Genomic DNA, 17,754 nt, shown 5'->3' with positions numbered 1-17,754 from the left:
AGCAACTTCCGGTTCCAGTGATAAATCATATTAAAGGCCTACTGAAATGACTTTTTTATTTATTTAAACGGGGATAGCAGATCCATTCTATGTGTCATATTTGATCATTTCGCGATATTGCCATATTTTTGCTGAAAGTATTTAGTAGAGAACATCGACGATAAAGTTCGCAACTTTTGGTCGCTGATAAAAAAAGCCTTGCCTGTACCGAAAGTAGCGTGACGTCACCGGAGGAAGGACTGCTCATATTTCCCCATTGTTTACACCAGCAGCGAGAGAGATTCGGACCGAGAAAGCGACGATTACCCCATTAATTTGAGCGAGGATGAAAGATTCGTGGATGAGGAACGTGAGAGTGAAGGACTAGAGTGCAATGCAGGACGTATCTTTTTTCGCTCTGACCGTAACTTAGGTACAAGCTGGTTCATTGGATTCCACACTTTCTCCTTTTTCTATTGTGGATCACGGATTTGTATTTGAAAGCACCTGGGATACTATATCCTCTTGAAAATGAGAGTCCAGAACGTGAAACGGACATTCACAGTGACTTTTATCTCCACGACAATACATCGGTGAAGCACTTTAGCTACGGAGCTAACGTGATAGCATCGGGCTTAACTGTGGATAGAAACAAAAGAAATAAGCCCCTGACTGGAAAGATAGACAGCAGATCAACTATACTACTATCAGGAGACACCGAACCAAACACTGGACATGTAACTACACGGTTAATGCTGTGCCGCCTGTCAAAGCCTAGCAATGCTGTTGCTAACAACGCCATTAAAGCTAACTTAGCTACGGGACCTCACAGAGCTATGCTAAAAACATTAGCTCTCCACCTACGCCAGCCAGCCCTCATCTGCTCATCAACACCCGTGCTCACCTGCGTTCCAGCGATCGACGGCGCGACGAAGGACTTCACCCAATCATCGATGCGGTCAGCGGCTAGCGTCGGATAGCGCGTCTGCTATCCAAGTCAAAGTCCTCCTGGTTGTGTTGCTGCAGCCAGCCGCTAATACACCGATCCCACCTACAACTTTCTTCTTTGCAGTCTCCATTGTTCATTAAACAAATTGCAAAAGATTCACCAATACAGATGTCCACAATACTGTGGAATTATGACATGAAAACAGAGCTTTTTGTTTTGTGACACAATGTGTCCCAATACTTCCACTTCCACCATTGACGTCACGCGCATACGTCATCATATATACGTCATCATACATACGTCATCATACATACGTCATCATATATAGACGTTTTCAAGCGGAAGTTTCTTGGGAAATGTAAAATGTCACTTTATAAGTTAACCCGGCCGTATTGGCATGTGTTGCAATGTTAAGATGTCATCATTGATATATAAACTATCAGACTGCGTGGTCGCTAGTAGTGGCTTTCAGGAGGACTTTAACATTTGTGTGGACTTCATTCAAAACCACGTTAAGCCTACTAAGTGAGGAAAAATGGGCGCACTCAAAAACTGTTAAGATGTTTATATATATTTGAACTTTCAATGCTTTAAGTTATTTACCTGCTTTGGATCTATCTGTAGATGTAAAGTTTGTGTATGATTGTAATGTTTTTTTAAATATTTTATGCTGTTTTTGTAAAACAACTTTTTTATTATGTAAACACAAAACATGCATTGTTTACAAAAACAAGTGTTGAAGTGGAATACTTCAGATGAGGTAATTACAGCATTTAATAGTCCATCATTCATAACAGAGATTTTGATGCATTCTCTTTTTCCTAAAAGTCACACTATTCCTCCTTTGCAGAAAAACAGACACAAAAAATAAAGATATATAATTTTCCCCAAAATGTTTCCAAGTGGAATATTTGAGATTGTGGTTTGTTGTCAGAAGTTTCCCTTTGAGAGCACAACTATGCTGTATATGACTGAATAATGTGTGTCTGTATCTCAATCTGTGTGTGTGTGTCTAATCAGATCTGTGTGTGCGTGTTTTAATTTGTGTTTCTGTATCTCAATCTGTGTGTGCGTGTTTTAATTTGTGTTTCTGTATCTCAATCTGTGTGTGTGTGTTTTAATTTGTGTGTCTGTATCTCAATATGTGTGTGTGTGTGTAATCAGATCTGTGTGTGCGTGTTTTAATTTGTGTTTCTGTATCTCAATCTGTGTGTGTGTGTTTTAATTTGTGTGTCTGTATCTCAATCTGGGTGTGTGTAATCAGATCTGTGTGTGTGTTTTAATGTGTGTGTCTGTATCTCAATCTGTGAGTGTGTGTTTTAATTTGAGTGTCTGTACCTCAATCTGTGTGTGTGTGTTTTAATTTGTGTGTCTGTATCTCAATCTGTGTGTGTGTGTTTTAATTTGTGTGTCTGTATCTCAATCTGGGTGTGTGTAATCAGATCTGTGTGTGTGTTTTAATGTGTGTGTCTGTATCTCAATCTGTGTGTGTGTGTTTTAATTTGAGTGTCTGTACCTCAATCTGTGTGTGTGTGTTTTAATTTGTGTGTCTGTATCTCAATCTGTGTGTGTGTGTTTTAATTTGTGTGTCTGTATCTCAATATGTGTGTGTGTGTCTAATCAGATCTGTGTGTGCGTGTTTTAATTTGTGTTTCTGTATCTCAATCTGTGTGTGTGTGTTTTAATTTGTGTGTCTGTATCTCAATCTGGGTGTGTAATCAGATCTGTGTGTGTGTGTTTTAATGTGTGTGTCTGTATCTCAATCTGTGTGTGTGTGTTTTAATTTGTGTTTCTGTATCTCAATCTGCGTGTGCAATCAGATCTGTGTGTGTGTTTTAATGTGTGTGTCTGTATCTCAATCTGTGTGTGCAATCAGATCTGTGTGTGTGTGTTTTAATGTGTGTGTCTGTATCTCAATCTGTGTGTGTGCAATCAGATCTGTGTGTGTGTGTTTTAATTTGTGTGTCTGTATCTCAATCTGTGTGCAATCAGATCTGTGTGCGCGTGTTTTAATTTGTGTGTCTGTATCTCAATCTGCGTGTGTGTAATCAGATCATGTTTGCATGTTTTAATTTGTGTGTCCGTGTTTTGATTTGTGTGTGTGTAGTCAGATCTGTGTGTGTGTTTTAATTTGTATGTACCTAATTTGAGCTGTGCGTGTGTTATCAAATCTGTGTGTGTGTGTTCCAATTTGTGTTCGTGTTTCGATTTGTGTGTGTGTGTAATCAGACCCATGAGTGTGTGTTTTAAATTGTGTGTGTATATTTTGATTTGTGTGTGTGTAATCAGATCATGTGTGAAAGTTTTAACTTGTGTGTCTGTGTTTGGATTTGTGTGTTTTATATTTTTGGTTGAAAACTCCCTGGCCTGTAAATGGATGTGAAGCAAGTTGTGTAACCGTGGGGTGATGACGACACAGGTGTTCAGGGCAGAGGAACGCCATTGGTGGGTGAGGTGGGAGGGGAGGGGCTCTTGAGAGGTAAGGGCTCACCAGGCGCCACCAAAGCCACCACGTTCTCCTTCTTAGACAACCAGAAGGCGGGATAGAGCGGCTCCAGGAAGTCGGCCTGGTAGGTGTGGATGAGCGTCATCACCTGGTCCACGCCGTAGAAGCCCAGGACGCCCCTGGGGGAGTCCACGTAGACGCCGAGGCGCGTGAACTTGCCCACGCTGAGGGGCGTCTCCACGCCGCTGTGCCAGGCGGAGAAGCTGCGTCCGTTCCACTGGAGGCACCAGGAGAAGTTGTTGGCGGCGATGCAGCCGTTGCTCTCCTCACCTTTGCGCTCGATGCTCTTGTAGGTCAGGCCCACGTGCGTGCCCTCGCCGCTGATGTCCGCCTCGAAGTAATGGCGGCCCAGGTAGAAGCTCTCGGCCGCCAGCACCTGGCGCCAGCCGTCAAAGCGCTCGGGCAGGTCGGGGTAAGGGTGCTGCCAGGGTGTGGTGTTGGTCACCTTGCGGTTGTCTTCTGTCAGACGCAGGAAGACGTGAGCCGTGTCCGCGTCAAAGTTCACCTGGGCGCCGTCTGTGAGGGCACACCTGGTCAGTGCTGAGGGTCAAAGGTCAGGAGGGCCACCTTCACACACTCACACTTGAGGAAGTCCTGCCGGGTCACGGGGTCAGGGAGGGTCATGTTGTGTTTGGACGCCACCATGGCCTGCACCGTCGTCTTGATGCCCATCTTATCTGCACCATCAATATATACTTTCAGATCTTATCTGCACCATCAATATATAATTTCAGATCTTATCTGCACCATCAATATATACTCTCATATCTTATCTGCACCATCAATATATACTTTCAGATCTTATCTGCACCATCAATATATACTTTCAGATCTTATCTGCACCATCAATATATACTTTCAGATCTTATCTGCACCATCAATATATACTTTCAGATCTTATCTGCACCATCAATATATACTTTCAGATCTTATCTGCACCATCAATATATACTCTCATATCTTATCTGCACCATCAATATATACTCTCAGATCTTATCTGCACCATCAATATATACTTTCAGATCTTATCTGCACCATCAATATATACTTTCAGATCTTATCTGCACCATCAATATATACTTTCAGATCTTATCTGCACCATCAATATATAATTTCAGATCTTATCTGCACCATCAATATATACTCTCATATCTTATCTGCACCATCAATATATACTTTCAGATCTTATCTGCACCATCAATATATACTTTCAGATCTTATCTGCACCATCAATATATACTTTCAGATCTTATCTGCACCATCAATATATACTTTCAGATCTTATCTGCACCATCAATATATACTCTCATATCTTATCTGCACCATCAATATATACTTTCAGATCTTATCTGCACCATCAATATATACTTTCAGATTTTATCTGCACCATCAATATATACTTTCAGATCTTATCTGCACCATCAATATATACTTTCAGATCTTATCTGCACCATCAATATATACTCTCATATCTTATCTGCACCATCAATATATACTTTCAGATCTTATCTGCACCATCAATATATACTTTCAGATCTTATCTGCACCATCAATATATACTTTCAGATCTTATCTGCACCATCAATATATACTTTCAGATCTTATCTGCACCATCAATATATACTTTCAGATCTTATCTGCACCATCAATACTTCCTTTAATACTTTCTTCATGCATTACCATATTTATATACTTTTCAAATATATATATATATGTAAAAGAAACTAAGTACACTACCACAACTAAAAGATCTACAAGTACAATACTACAACTGATATAAGTACAAGAAACTACACTACCACATTTACTACAAGTACACAACTATAACTACGAGAACTATAAGAAACGTACACTAACACAAATACTACAACTACAAGAAACTACAACACACTACTACAACTACTACAAATACACTACTACAGGTACTACAGCTACAAGAACTAAGTACTCTACTAAAAATACAACTACAAGAACACTACAACAAACTAGTATACAAGACTACAACTACAACAAACTAAAATACACTACTACAACACACTAAAATACACCACTACAACCATTATAACTACAACAAACTAAAATACACTACTACAACTACAACACACTAGAATACATTACTACAACTACAACACTAGAATACACTACTACAACTACAACAAACTAAAATACACTACTACAACTGCTATAACTACAACAAACTAAAATACACTACTACAACTGCTGTAACTACAACAAACTAGAATACACTACTACAAGAAGCTAAAATACAAGACTACAACTACAAGAATACACTACAAGTACTACAACTACAATACACTACTAGAACTTAAAGAACTACAAGTGCACTAGTACTACTACAACTATAAAAAACTATGTATACTACTACAAGTACACTCCCACAATGACAATAGCTCCAAGAAATACATGATACTACTACAAGAACACTAGAAGTACTACAACAATACTACTACAAGTACACTCCTACAATGACAATAGCTCCAAGAAATACATGACACTACTACAAGAACACTACAAGTACTACAACAATACTACTACAAGTACACTCCCACAGTGACAATAGCTCCAAGAAATACATGACACTACTACAAGAACACTACAAGTACTACAATAATACTACTACAAGTACACTCCCACAATGACAATAGCTCCAAGAAATACATGACACTACTACAAGAACACTACAAGTACTACAACAATACTACTACAAGTACTACAACAATACTACTACAAGTACACTCCCACAGTGACAATAGCTCTAAGAAATACATGACACTACTACAAGAACACTACAAGTACTACAACAATACTACTACAAGAACACTACAAGTACTACAACAATACTACTACAAGTACACTCCCACAATGACAATAGCTCTAAGAAATACATGACACTACTACAAGAACACTACAAGTACTACAACAATACTACTACAAGTACACTCCCACAGTGACAATAGCTCTAAGAAATACATGACACTACTACAAAAACACTACAAGTACTACAACAATACTACTACAAGTACTACAACAATACTACTACAAGTACACTCCCACAGTGACAATAGCTCTAAGAAATACATGACACTACTACAAGAACACTACAAGTACTACAACAATACTACTACAAGAACACTACAAGTACTACAACAATACTACTACAAGAACACTACAAGTACTACAACAATACTACTACAAGAACACTACAAGTACTACAACAATACTACTACAAGAACACTACAAGTACTACAGTGAGGTACTAGTTGACTACTTGAAGAAGTACCTGATACTGCATGTGACCTGACAGGCAGGCTCCACTTACAGCACTAAGGTCTCAGGTGTGTCACTCAGGTGAGGAGAGTCTCCCCAGCTGACACCCAGACGGAACATTCCACACCAGTGCCAACACGCCCGCTCCCTGTGCTGTGCTGTGTGCAGGACCTCACCTGTGTTGCAGGTGTGCTTGATGTTGTCCACATAGGAGGTGTCCAACATGGCACACAGATCCTGCGTGGCGTCCTCAATCACACGGCTGAAGGAGTGGAGGCGATCCATCAGGCCGATGTAGACACCTGGCAGGGAAATGTCCGACGCCTCCTTCTTCCACTCAGAGTATTCCTGACACAGCACGTCATCACACATACTGTAGATGATGTCATTCCTGACACAGCACGTCATCACACATACTGTAGATGATGTCATTCCTGACACAGCACGTCATCACACATACTGTAGATGATGTCATTCCTGACACAGCACGTCATCACACATACTGTAGATGATGTCATTCCTGACACAGCACGTCATCACACATACTGTAGATGATGTCATTCCTGACACAGCACGTCATCACACATACTGTAGATGATGTCATCCTGTGGAAGTCTTCTTCTGGATAAACTATTTGCAAGTGTGTGTCATCTCTGTGTCTGTACTTCAATCTGTGTGTGCATGTTTTCATTTGTGTGTCTGTATCTTAATCTGTGTGCATGTTTTGCAGTGTGTGTCTGTACCTCAATCTGTGTGTGTTAACTGTGTGTGCATGTTTTCATTTGTGTGTCTGTATCTCAATCTGTGTTTGTAATCAAATCTGTGTGGACGTGTTTTAATTTGTGTGTCTGTATCTCAATCTGTGTGTAATCAAATCTGTTTGGACGTGTTTTAATATTTGTGTCTGTATCTCAATCTGTGTGTGTAATCAGATCTGTGTGTGTGTGTTTTAATTTGTGTGTCTGTATCTCAATCTGTGTGTAATCAAATCTGTTTGGACGTGTTTTAATATTTGTGTCTGTATCTCAATCTGTGTGTGTAATCAGATCTGTGTGTGTGTGTTTTAATTTGTGTGTCTGTATCTCAATCTGTGTGTAATCAAATATGTGTGGACGTGTTTTAATTTGTGTGTCTGTATCTCAATCTGTGTGTGTGTGTTTTAATTTGTGTGTCTGTATCTCAATCTGTGTGTGTAATCAGATCTGTGTGTGTGTGTTTTAATTTGTGTGTCTGTATCTCAATCTGTGTGTGTAATCAGATCTGTGTGGATGTGTTTTAATTTGTGTGTCTGTATCTCAATATGTGTGTGTAATCAGATCTGTGTGTGTGTTTTTTAATTTGTGTGTCTGTATCTCAATCTGTGTGTGTAATCAGATTTGTGTGTGTGTTTTAATTTGTGTGTGTCTGTATCTCAATATGTGTGTGTAATCAAATCTGTGTGGATGTGTTTTAATTTGTGTGTCTGTATCTCAATATGTGTGTGTAATCAGATCTGTGTGTGTGTTTTTTAATTTGTGTGTCTGTATCTCAATCTGTGTGTGTAATCAGATTTGTGTGTGTGTTTTAATTTGTGTGTCTCTGTATCTGTCACACCGTGGTGAGGGAAGTCCTGTTTTGGGGTTGTCTGGCACATTTCCTGTTTTATTTTGAAAGTTCTAATCCTCCTCTCGTTTCAGGCCACTTGCCCTTCCTCCTGTGTCACTGGTCTGATGTCTCTCCTGATTGCCTGATTGTGTCCACCTGTGTCACCCTCCCTCATGTGTATATAGTCCTCGTCTTCCCCTGTCTTGTTGCCAGAGTATATCGTCTCGCTACGTACCTCCAGCCTTGTTCACAGCCATCAACCAAGTTTGATAAGTATTGTCTCGCTTTGTTTATTGATTCCTTTGTTCCCTCTGAGAGAGTGATTTTCTTTTGCTAAGTTTTTTGGTCAAGTCTTTTTGTATCAATTTTCATAGTGCCTTGTCTTCCTTTTTTTCCCTCCTTCTGGAGCGCTTTTAGTTTTCAGGCTTCTCAAATACTTTATACATACTTTCTGTTTATAGCGTCTCAACTTTTTAGCATGAGAGAATTTCCTTTTTGTAGATTATTATAGATTGTTGGTTTTTTTGTGTATTCGACTCATAGAACTTTTTGGCTATTGCCTGTTCCTCCTTATGGAGTGATTTTCTGTTTATTGCCTTATGTCCTATGCTAATACCCTATAGGTGCTTGAATATATCTTAGATAGATTTTGTAGCCACTTTCTTTAATCACTCTGTCCTAGAGATAGCAAGGAATTATTTAAATAAAGGTCTGAGTCAATTGTCACTCCTCTGCATCTGAGTCCTCATTTACGCCTAGACATAACAGTATCTCAATATGTGTGTGTAATCAAATCTGTGTGGACGTGTTTTAATTTGTGTGTCTGTATCTCAATCTGTGTGTGTAATCAAATCTGTGTGGACGTGTTTTAATTTGTGTGTCTGTATCTCAATGTGTGTGTAATCAGATCTGTGTGTGCGTGTTTTAATTTGTGTGTCTGTATCTCAATGTGTGTAATCAGATCTGTGTGCGTGTCTTAATCTGTGTGTGCAAGTTTTTTAATGTGTGTCTGTACCTCAATCTGTGTGTGTTATCTGTGTGCGCGTGTTTTAATGTGTGTCTGTATCTCAATCTGTGTGTGTGTTTTAATGTGTGTTTGAATTTTGATGTGTGTGTGCGCAATCAGATCCATGTGTGAGTGTTTTAATTTGTGTCTGTATTTCGATTTGTGTGTTTTAATTTTTGTTTCCGTGTTTCAAATTGTCTAATCAGATCTGTTTGTGTCTTTTAAATTGTGTGCCTATTTTGATGCGTTTGTGTAATCAAATCATGTGTACGTGTTTTCATTTGTTATGTGTGTAATTAGATACGTGTGTGTGTGTTTTAATTTGTGTGCCCGTATTTTGATATGTGTGTTACATTACATGTTTTTACACACCCACACACCAAAATACGGAAACACAAATTAGTAAACACACACACTGATCCGATTACTAACATTACAGATTGAGATACAGATACACAAATTTAAAAATGCACACAAGGATGTGATTACACACACAAATCGAAATACGGAAACACAAATTAGCAAACGTACACATGAATCTGATTACTAACATACAGATTGAGATACAGACACACATTAAAACACACACACAGATCTGATTACACACACTCACTGAGAGACACACAAATTTTAAAATGCACACAAGGATGTGATTACACACACAAATCGAAATACAGAAACAAATTTGTACATGCACACACAGATCTGATTGAACACACAGATTGAGATACAGACACACACATTAAAACACGAACACACAGATCTGATTGAACACACAAATTGAGATACAGACACACACATTAAAACACACACACAGATCTGATTGAACACACAGATTGAGATACGCACACACAGATCTGATTGAACACACACAGATTGAAATACAGACACGCATTAAAACACGCACACACAGATCTGATTGAACACACACAGATTGAGATACAGACACACATTAAAACACGCACACAAAGATCTGATTGAACACACAGATCGAGATACAGACACACACATTAAAACACACACACACAGATCTGATTGAACACACAGATTGAGATACAGACACACATTAAAACACACACAAACAGATCTGATTGAACACACAGATTGAGATACAGACACACATTAAAACACAAACACAGATCTGATTGAACACACAGATTGAGATACGCACACACAGATCTGATTGAACACACACAGATCTGATTGAACACACAGATTGAGATACGCACACACAGATCTGATTGAACACACACAGATCTGATTGAACACACACACAGATTGAGATACAGACACACACATTAAAACACACACAAACAGATCTGATTGAACACACACACAGATTGAGATACAGACACACACATTAAAACACACACAAACAGATCTGATTGAAGACACACAGATTGAGATACAGACCCACATTAAAACACGCACACAGATCTGATTGAACACACAGATTGAGATACACACACAAATGAGTACACAGACACAAGAATCAGATTACAGATGCACAGATTGAGATACACACACAAATGAGTACACAGACACAAGAATCAGGTTACAGATGCACAGATTGAGATATGCATTAAAGAGTTTTGTTGCAATAATACTTCCATAGTTGCCATGGTTACCTGTAGGAAGTCCACGTCGTTCTTGTTCCTGGAGAGCTTCTCCACCTGCGCCTGAGTCTTCTTCAGCTCGCCACACCTTTGCTCCAGGTGCACCTTGATGCCGTCAGCCTGCCTCAGAGCCTGCTTCTCCTCGCCCTCCAGGATGTCCGTCACGTCACGCTTGGCCTTCTCCACCGCCGCCCGCAGACGCTCGAACTGATCCTCCATGGCGGCCCGCACCTCCGTCACCGAATGCTGCGGACGGCACGCTCACACGTTTGCTTCTGTGGGCCACGCCCACCTTTCAGGCGCCATCTTTACCTCGATGGAGACGGTGTTGAGCTGCAGCTTGTTGATGGCGTTCTCCGCCGCCGTCACCGTCTTGGTCATCTCGCTGCGCTTGTCTTTCAGCTCCCTCTGAGGACAAAAACACTCACTTGGAATTCCTCAGTAGGTCCAGATGGCCCAGGAAGCCTGTCATCAACTTCCTGTTGAGGAACCTGAGACCACCATGTTGGGTAGACCTGGGCCACCACATCACTGCCTGCCACCTTAGGAGTGATCAACTTCCTGTTGAGGAACCTGAGACCACCATGTTGGGTAGACCTGGGCCACCATGTTGGGTAGACCTGGGCCACCATGTTGGGTAGACCTGGGCCACCACGTCACTGCCTGCCACCTTAGGAGCCTCCAGTCCACCTTTTAGCTCCATGTCTAGTAAGACTGTGACTCTTTAGGCACCCAACCATTCCATCCTACTAGTACTACTATTATTACTACTACTTGTACACATTATACTACTGCACCTAGTACTGCTATTACTACTACTATTTGTAAAGATTATACTACTGCACCTTCTACTATTACAATATTATTTGTAAACATAATACTGCACCTAGTACTATTACTACTACTATTTGTAAAGATTATACTGCTGTACCTAGTACTGCTGTTACTATTTGTAAAGATTATACTGCTGTACCTAGTACTATTACTACTACTATTTGTAAAATTATACTACTGCACCTAGTATTATTACTATTACTATTTGTAAAGATTATACTACTGTACCTAGTACTATTACTACTACTATTTGTAAAATTATACTACTGCACCTAGTACTGCAGTTACTATTTGTAAAAATTATATTACTGCACCTAGTACTGCTGTTACTACTATTTGTAAAGATTATACTACTGCACCCAGTATAATCTATATTATACTACTGCACAGTTACTACTACTATTTGTAAAGATTATACTACTGCACCCAGTACTGCTGTCACTACTACTATTTGTAAAGATAGTGTACCCGGGTGGAAGTACACCAGTCTTTCTTTTATGTGAAACACTTTTTTAATCAAAGCAGTTGGTTTGATAATTAATGTGTATGGTACATAAAATATGTTTCTCAGCACCAACCCTGTGCGCCATGGGGGACAATAATAATAGCAGGGGAAATGGGCCATGTATTATCAGTGACGGAGCAGGAAGGGGCTAGAATGTGTTTGTGGTAAAAAGTCATTCTCTGACTTTTTATACACGCTGCTTCTTGCAAAATGGAGCCCCGACAGATGAGGGGGCTCTAAACACTGAACATGATGTGTGCATAGGGATGTCAGCGGAACCAACAACCGTGTGTGTGTGTGTGTGTGTGTGTGTGTGTGTGTGTGTGTGTGTGTGTGTGTGTGTGTGTGTGTGTGTGTGTGTGTGTGTGTGTGACAGAGAAGGAAGCAGCTGAACGCTCTGAGCAGGAAGCTGATGTCCACGTGAAGATCAGCGACTGTCACAAAGAGCCACAAATAGCTGAAGTTGATCTTTGCATGAGTGCCAGTGCAAGGTTACCAGGACAAAGATCCAAAGTCTAAGTCCTAAGACAGTGATCACATGTGTGAGTACACAACATCATCATCACCAGTCAAAGCAACCTTTATGCCTTTGAAGATTTCATCTTGTCTCAGACTATCTTTACGGACCACCAGTTCTCCCAAATGTGCGTGTGTGTGTGTGTGTGCGGGTGTGTGTGTGTGTGTGTGTGTAGAACCTGCCTCGACCCGGCGGCGAGCCTCGACCACGGCGACGGTGTTGTGGCCCCTGTGCTCCTCGTCCACGCAGTCCTGACACACGCAGCAGTCGTCGGCGTAACAGAAGAGTTCCAGGGGCCACTTGTGGACCTCGCAGGTCCTCCTCTCGATGTCCCGGAGCGGATCCACCAGCCGGTGGTTCTGGAACTTTGGGTTCTCCAGGTGAGGCCGGAGGTGGGCCTCACAGTAGGACACCAGACAGGTGAGGCAGGACTTGATGGCCCTGCAGGGGCTCTCGATGCAGGAATCACACACCATGTCATCTGGACCCAAAGGTTCTTCTGTCACTTTGTCTTCTTCCACGCCTTCAGAAATGCTTTCTTCTGCCGCCGCCGCTTTCTGCTGCCCGGCAGAATCAGCGTGTGTCTGCTCGCACTCGCCGGCCGGGTCGGCCCCGTTCTGCTGGGGGGAGACAGCTTCAGGGTCTGTCATGTTCTTCTTCTGCTCGCTCCGAGTGCAGAGAACTGGCCCAGCCACTCTGGAGTTCCTGGAGGAGCCTGCAAAGCCACACCTAGATGATGTGAGTCAGACTGGGGCCCAGTTTCAGCCCGCCCCCTCCCTCACGAGCCACGAGGGTGGAGCTCATCCTGCAAAACGAGCTGAGAGGAGACCGGGTGCATTCCTCCATGTGTGATCGGTGTAGCCCCGCCCCTACACACGGATGCAGCGTGCTCATTGCAGACTTCTGCTTCTTGTTGACGTCTCCATGGTTACTCTAACGTCAGCACATCTGCAGGTGAGCTTCTCACACAGACAACTTCACTAGTTAGAAATCATAATAACAATAATAACAATCATCAGAATATTGAATGAATCTTCCATCCACATGTAAATACATGAAGAGGTGGGTAATTACTTATTGTAGTAGTTTTATTGCGCAATACTTCTAACTTTTACTTGAGTATATCTGTGTAGAAGAAACGTTTACTTTGTTACGCCGACTTTCATTCCAACCGCTACATTTATTGATATGATGATCATATTTATCAATAATTATTGATTAGTGCTTGCAAAGATATATCAATTTGTCTTGTTAGGGACTTGTGTCACGTGACTCTGTTTCATCAATACAAGGTATGCACGCAGTGACCTGGGACTCCATTACACCAATCAAACGCAGCCTGGCAGTCACATGACCCGGTCCAACTACAGGCTGCAAAAAGTGACACGACTCTTCAATGTTTACTTCCAAAGTGTGAAAAAGAACATCTAAATCATCATGTGTGTCCGTGGGCACATTTCGGCCCACAAGAATTCCACTTCCAACTAGAGAAAACAAGATGTTTTAGCTAGCATATGCTAACATTAGCCTTGTTTTGAACATGAGTGTAAAATGATTGTACACCTTTTGTAGTACTTGTTGTAGTAGTGTCTCTTTTGTAGTACATGTTGTAGTAGTGTCTCTTTTGTAGTACTTGTTGTAGTAGTGTCTCTTTTGTAGTACTTGTTGTAGTAGTGTCTCTTTTGTAGTAGTAGTGTCTCGCGTCCACACACACACACACACACACACACACACCATCTACTGTTAAACAATAAGCTAGAATCAGAAGTCACTCACCAGTTATTCAGTAGTTTTGTCACTGAATACTGACTTACTTTTACTCAATGAATATACTACTTTTTACTTCTACTTGAGTCATATGACTCTAAAGCAGGCCTGGGCAACTATTTTGAAAATATGTGTCTGGGGGCCAGTACATCTGATTTTTAGAAACACTAATACAAAACCTCATAATTATGTCTGATTGAATGCTAAAAATGTTATGACAGACCGCCTTAAAGAATGGAATGGAATTTTTTTTTTTTTTTTTACTGAATGAGACACCCAGAATGTACAAGAAAATAAAGAATGTGGTATTTACAATATTAACTATGAATGATAAAACACTGAATATTGACAACATATGAACGTCACACCCCCTCTCCATCCACATATTTTACAATCAAGTGAGCAACAAAAATGCAACACGAACAGCGAAATATGAACACGAAAGGTAAAAAAAACACAATCTGATGTATCTGATACATCACGAAGCTTTAGAACTTTGTTGTAAAAATCAACAACCTACTCAGTGGCCTAGTGGTTAGAGTGTTCGCCCTGAGATGGGTAGGTTGTGAGTTCAAACCCTTGCCGAGTCATACCAAAGACTATAAAAATGGGAGCCATTACCTCCCTGCTTGGCACTCAGCATCAAGGGTTGATTTGGGGGTTAAATCACCAAAAATGATTCCCGGGCGCGGCACCGCTGCTGCTCACTGCTCCCCTCACCTCCCAGGGGGTGAACAAGGGGATGGGTCGAATGCAGAGGACACATTTCACCACACCTAGTGTGTGTGTGACAATCATTGGTACTTTAACTTGAACTTAACTTAAATCTCTTTCCGCTTTTGTCCCTGACACAGACATTTCAGGCTGGCCGCTCTAGAAACACTCTGTGGAAACGCTCCCCACCCACACTGCTTGGTGCCTCGTCTGAGCTGCTGTGACTTACATTACCATGGTAACTAATTAGATTACCATTGTAACTAATTAGATTACCATAGTAACTAGTATGTCATGCAAAAGCACAGATTCTAACCATTGAAATATTTTGTGTAGTTGAAGACTTACGGTCATTTGAAAACATGAGTGCACATCATAATGGCAGCTACACTTTACATCTTAAACATCTAAAATAATTATTTGGGAAATGCCCGGCGGGCCGGATTGAAAAGCTTAATGGGCCGCATGTGGCCCCCAGGCCTTAATTTGCCCAGGTCTGCTCTAAAGTAACGCTACTTTCACTTGAGGACAATGGACCTGTTCGAGGATTCAGTGGTCTCATTCTCGCCAGACTCTCGTTAATGTATTCATACATTTTTTATGTAGGATATACGTACGTATATATAACCTAATCATATTGTTTCTTGAATTTAAAATTAGCTGAGCGTTTTTTTCCCCCTTCTCTGGGATTATATTCCCAGTTTTGATCTGGGACGTCTGGTCACTTATAGCAGTGGTTCTCAAATGTGGGTACGCGTACCCCTGGGGGTACTTGAAGGTATGCCAAGGGGTACGTGAGATTTTTTTAAAATATTCTAAAAATAGCTACAATTCAAAAATCCTTCATAAATGTAAATAAAAACCTATCTTTTTTTCCAAATAGTTCAAGAAAGACCACTACAAATGAGCAATATTTTGCACTGTTATACAATTGAATAAACCAGAAACTGATGACATAGTGCTGTATTTTACTTCTTTATCTCTTTTTTTCAACCAAAAATGCTTTGCTCTGATTAGGGGGTACTTGAATTTAAAAAAAATTCACAGGGGGTACATCACTGAAAAAAGGTTGAGAACCACTGACTTATAGCATATAAGAATAATCTATTACTGTTAAGCAAACTATGAATAATAAAATGTGTCCTTTATCATAGCTACATAGCTACACGTATGACAAAAAAGTGTGTGAAAATCAGTGGTATTCAGTGAGGTAAAATGAATTAAATGCGCTGACAGTTCATTGCTCCTGCCAAATGAATTGCACTGATCACCACTCCAAGATGGCGGCCCCGCGTCTCGTCTGCGCCAGTAGGCAGTAGCGCTGCATGCTGCGTACCCTTAGAACATGTCTATGTTTACTACTACTCACCTCTGAAGAAATGTACGTCATACTTTCACCAGATAGTGTGAAAAGTGCACTTCTGTGATGTTGAATCTTTTAAATCTTGTGGAAAGTATTTCCTCTTAAGATTCACTCTGTCATATTCACATATTTTTTGCGATCTGTTTCGTATATTCACTTTAAAATACTCTCACGCCAGCGCTGCTAAATGTAAAGAAACAGCAGCCATTTTGGATGTTTGCAGACTCATGAAAACAAATATTTTCTGGTTTTATTCTGAAATTTAAAAAAAAATTGGTATTGATGACAAATATAAAGAAAGAGGCCATGAAATTGCCCCACATTTTAAAAAGCTATGTCCATCAAAGACAAAATGCATTGTGTGTTACTTTTAGTTTTTTTATTTCATTATCTTTCCAGCATTATCCCTCGCACATGTTTATTCCTTTGTTTTCTCTTTCCTTTCTTGTAGTCGTTTTGTTAATATTCTTCGACTATTGTCTGGGAAACAGTGAAATGATTGTTTATGTCTATTTTATGAAGAAAAATACACTTTTTGTAGTATATGTTGTAGTAGTGTCTCGCGTACGTACACACACACACACACACACACACACACACACACCAACTGCTGTTAAAAATAGCCATAATCAGAAGTCACTCACCAGTTAATCAGTAGTTTTGTCACTGAATATTGACTCAATTAATATTTACTTTAGACTTCTACTTAAGTCACGTGACTCTAAAGTACTTGACAACTTGTGGCCAACATTTACTACTACTCACCTCTGAAGAAATGTACATCCTACTTGCACTTCTGTGATGTTGAATCTTTTAAATCTTGTGGAAAGTATTTCCTCTTAAGATCCACTCTGTCGTATTCACCTATTTTTTGCGATCTGTGTCGTATATTCCCTTTAAAATACCAGCGCTGCTAAATGTAAACAAACAGCAGCCATTTTGGATGTTTGCCCGCCTTCGGGGAGGGGGCGGGGTCTAGGTCACGTGCTTGACACCCGGCAATGCCTTGTTCCGTAGTGTCATGAAAGCAAATGTTTTCTGCTTTTATTCTGAAATAAAACATAATCGTGACGTTGCTGCCTCCTGTAGGACGAGGTCGGTGTTGCAGATTATTATTATTTACCAT

General features: G+C 40.5%; 1 protein-coding gene across 4 annotated transcripts; it reads right to left on the bottom strand.

Annotated features, from left to right (window-relative positions):
- Positions 1 to 1,678: 1,678 nt before the first annotated feature.
- Positions 1,679 to 17,570, bottom strand: trim16 (tripartite motif containing 16). Of its 4 annotated transcripts, none has more exons than XM_062030642.1 (7): positions 17,394 to 17,570; positions 12,967 to 13,513; positions 11,241 to 11,336; positions 10,941 to 11,174; positions 6,899 to 7,070; positions 4,016 to 4,111; positions 1,679 to 3,950 (listed from the first exon to the last, which is right to left on the bottom strand). In XM_062030642.1, the coding sequence occupies exons 2-7, from the start codon at positions 13,432 to 13,434 to the stop codon at positions 3,352 to 3,354; spliced, it is 1,665 nt and encodes a 554-aa protein (XP_061886626.1). In that variant the 5' UTR covers positions 13,435 to 13,513; positions 17,394 to 17,570; the 3' UTR covers positions 1,679 to 3,351. The 4 variants fall into 4 exon arrangements, with proteins under 4 accessions (XP_061886626.1, XP_061886625.1, XP_061886627.1 ...); XM_062030641.1 differs by having other exon boundaries at positions 12,967 to 13,499; XM_062030643.1 differs by lacking the exon at positions 17,394 to 17,570 and adding an exon at positions 16,635 to 16,644.
- Between the last annotated feature and the right edge of the window lie 184 nt (positions 17,571 to 17,754).

Source organism: Entelurus aequoreus, linkage group LG21 (assembly GCF_033978785.1).
Source record: "Entelurus aequoreus isolate RoL-2023_Sb linkage group LG21, RoL_Eaeq_v1.1, whole genome shotgun sequence".
Classification (NCBI taxonomy): Eukaryota; Metazoa; Chordata; class Actinopteri; order Syngnathiformes; family Syngnathidae; genus Entelurus; species Entelurus aequoreus.
The sequence above is the reverse complement of the archived record's forward strand: the minus strand, read 5'-3'. Positions and strand labels throughout refer to the sequence as shown.

Bases quoted from the DNA above. Each gene is read 5' to 3' on its own strand.
- trim16 (XM_062030642.1), bottom strand. From the start codon at position 13,434: ATGACAGACCCTGAAGCTGTCTCCCCCCAGCAGAACGGGGCCGACCCG. The intron at 11,337-12,966 runs GCAGGTTCTACA...TTTTGTCCTCAG, and splicing joins AGGCTCGCCGCCGGGTCGAG to AGGGAGCTGAAAGACAAGCG. The intron at 4,112-6,898 runs GTGAGGTCCTGC...TTGATGGTGCAG, and splicing joins CAAGCACACCTGCAACACAG to ATAAGATGGGCATCAAGACG.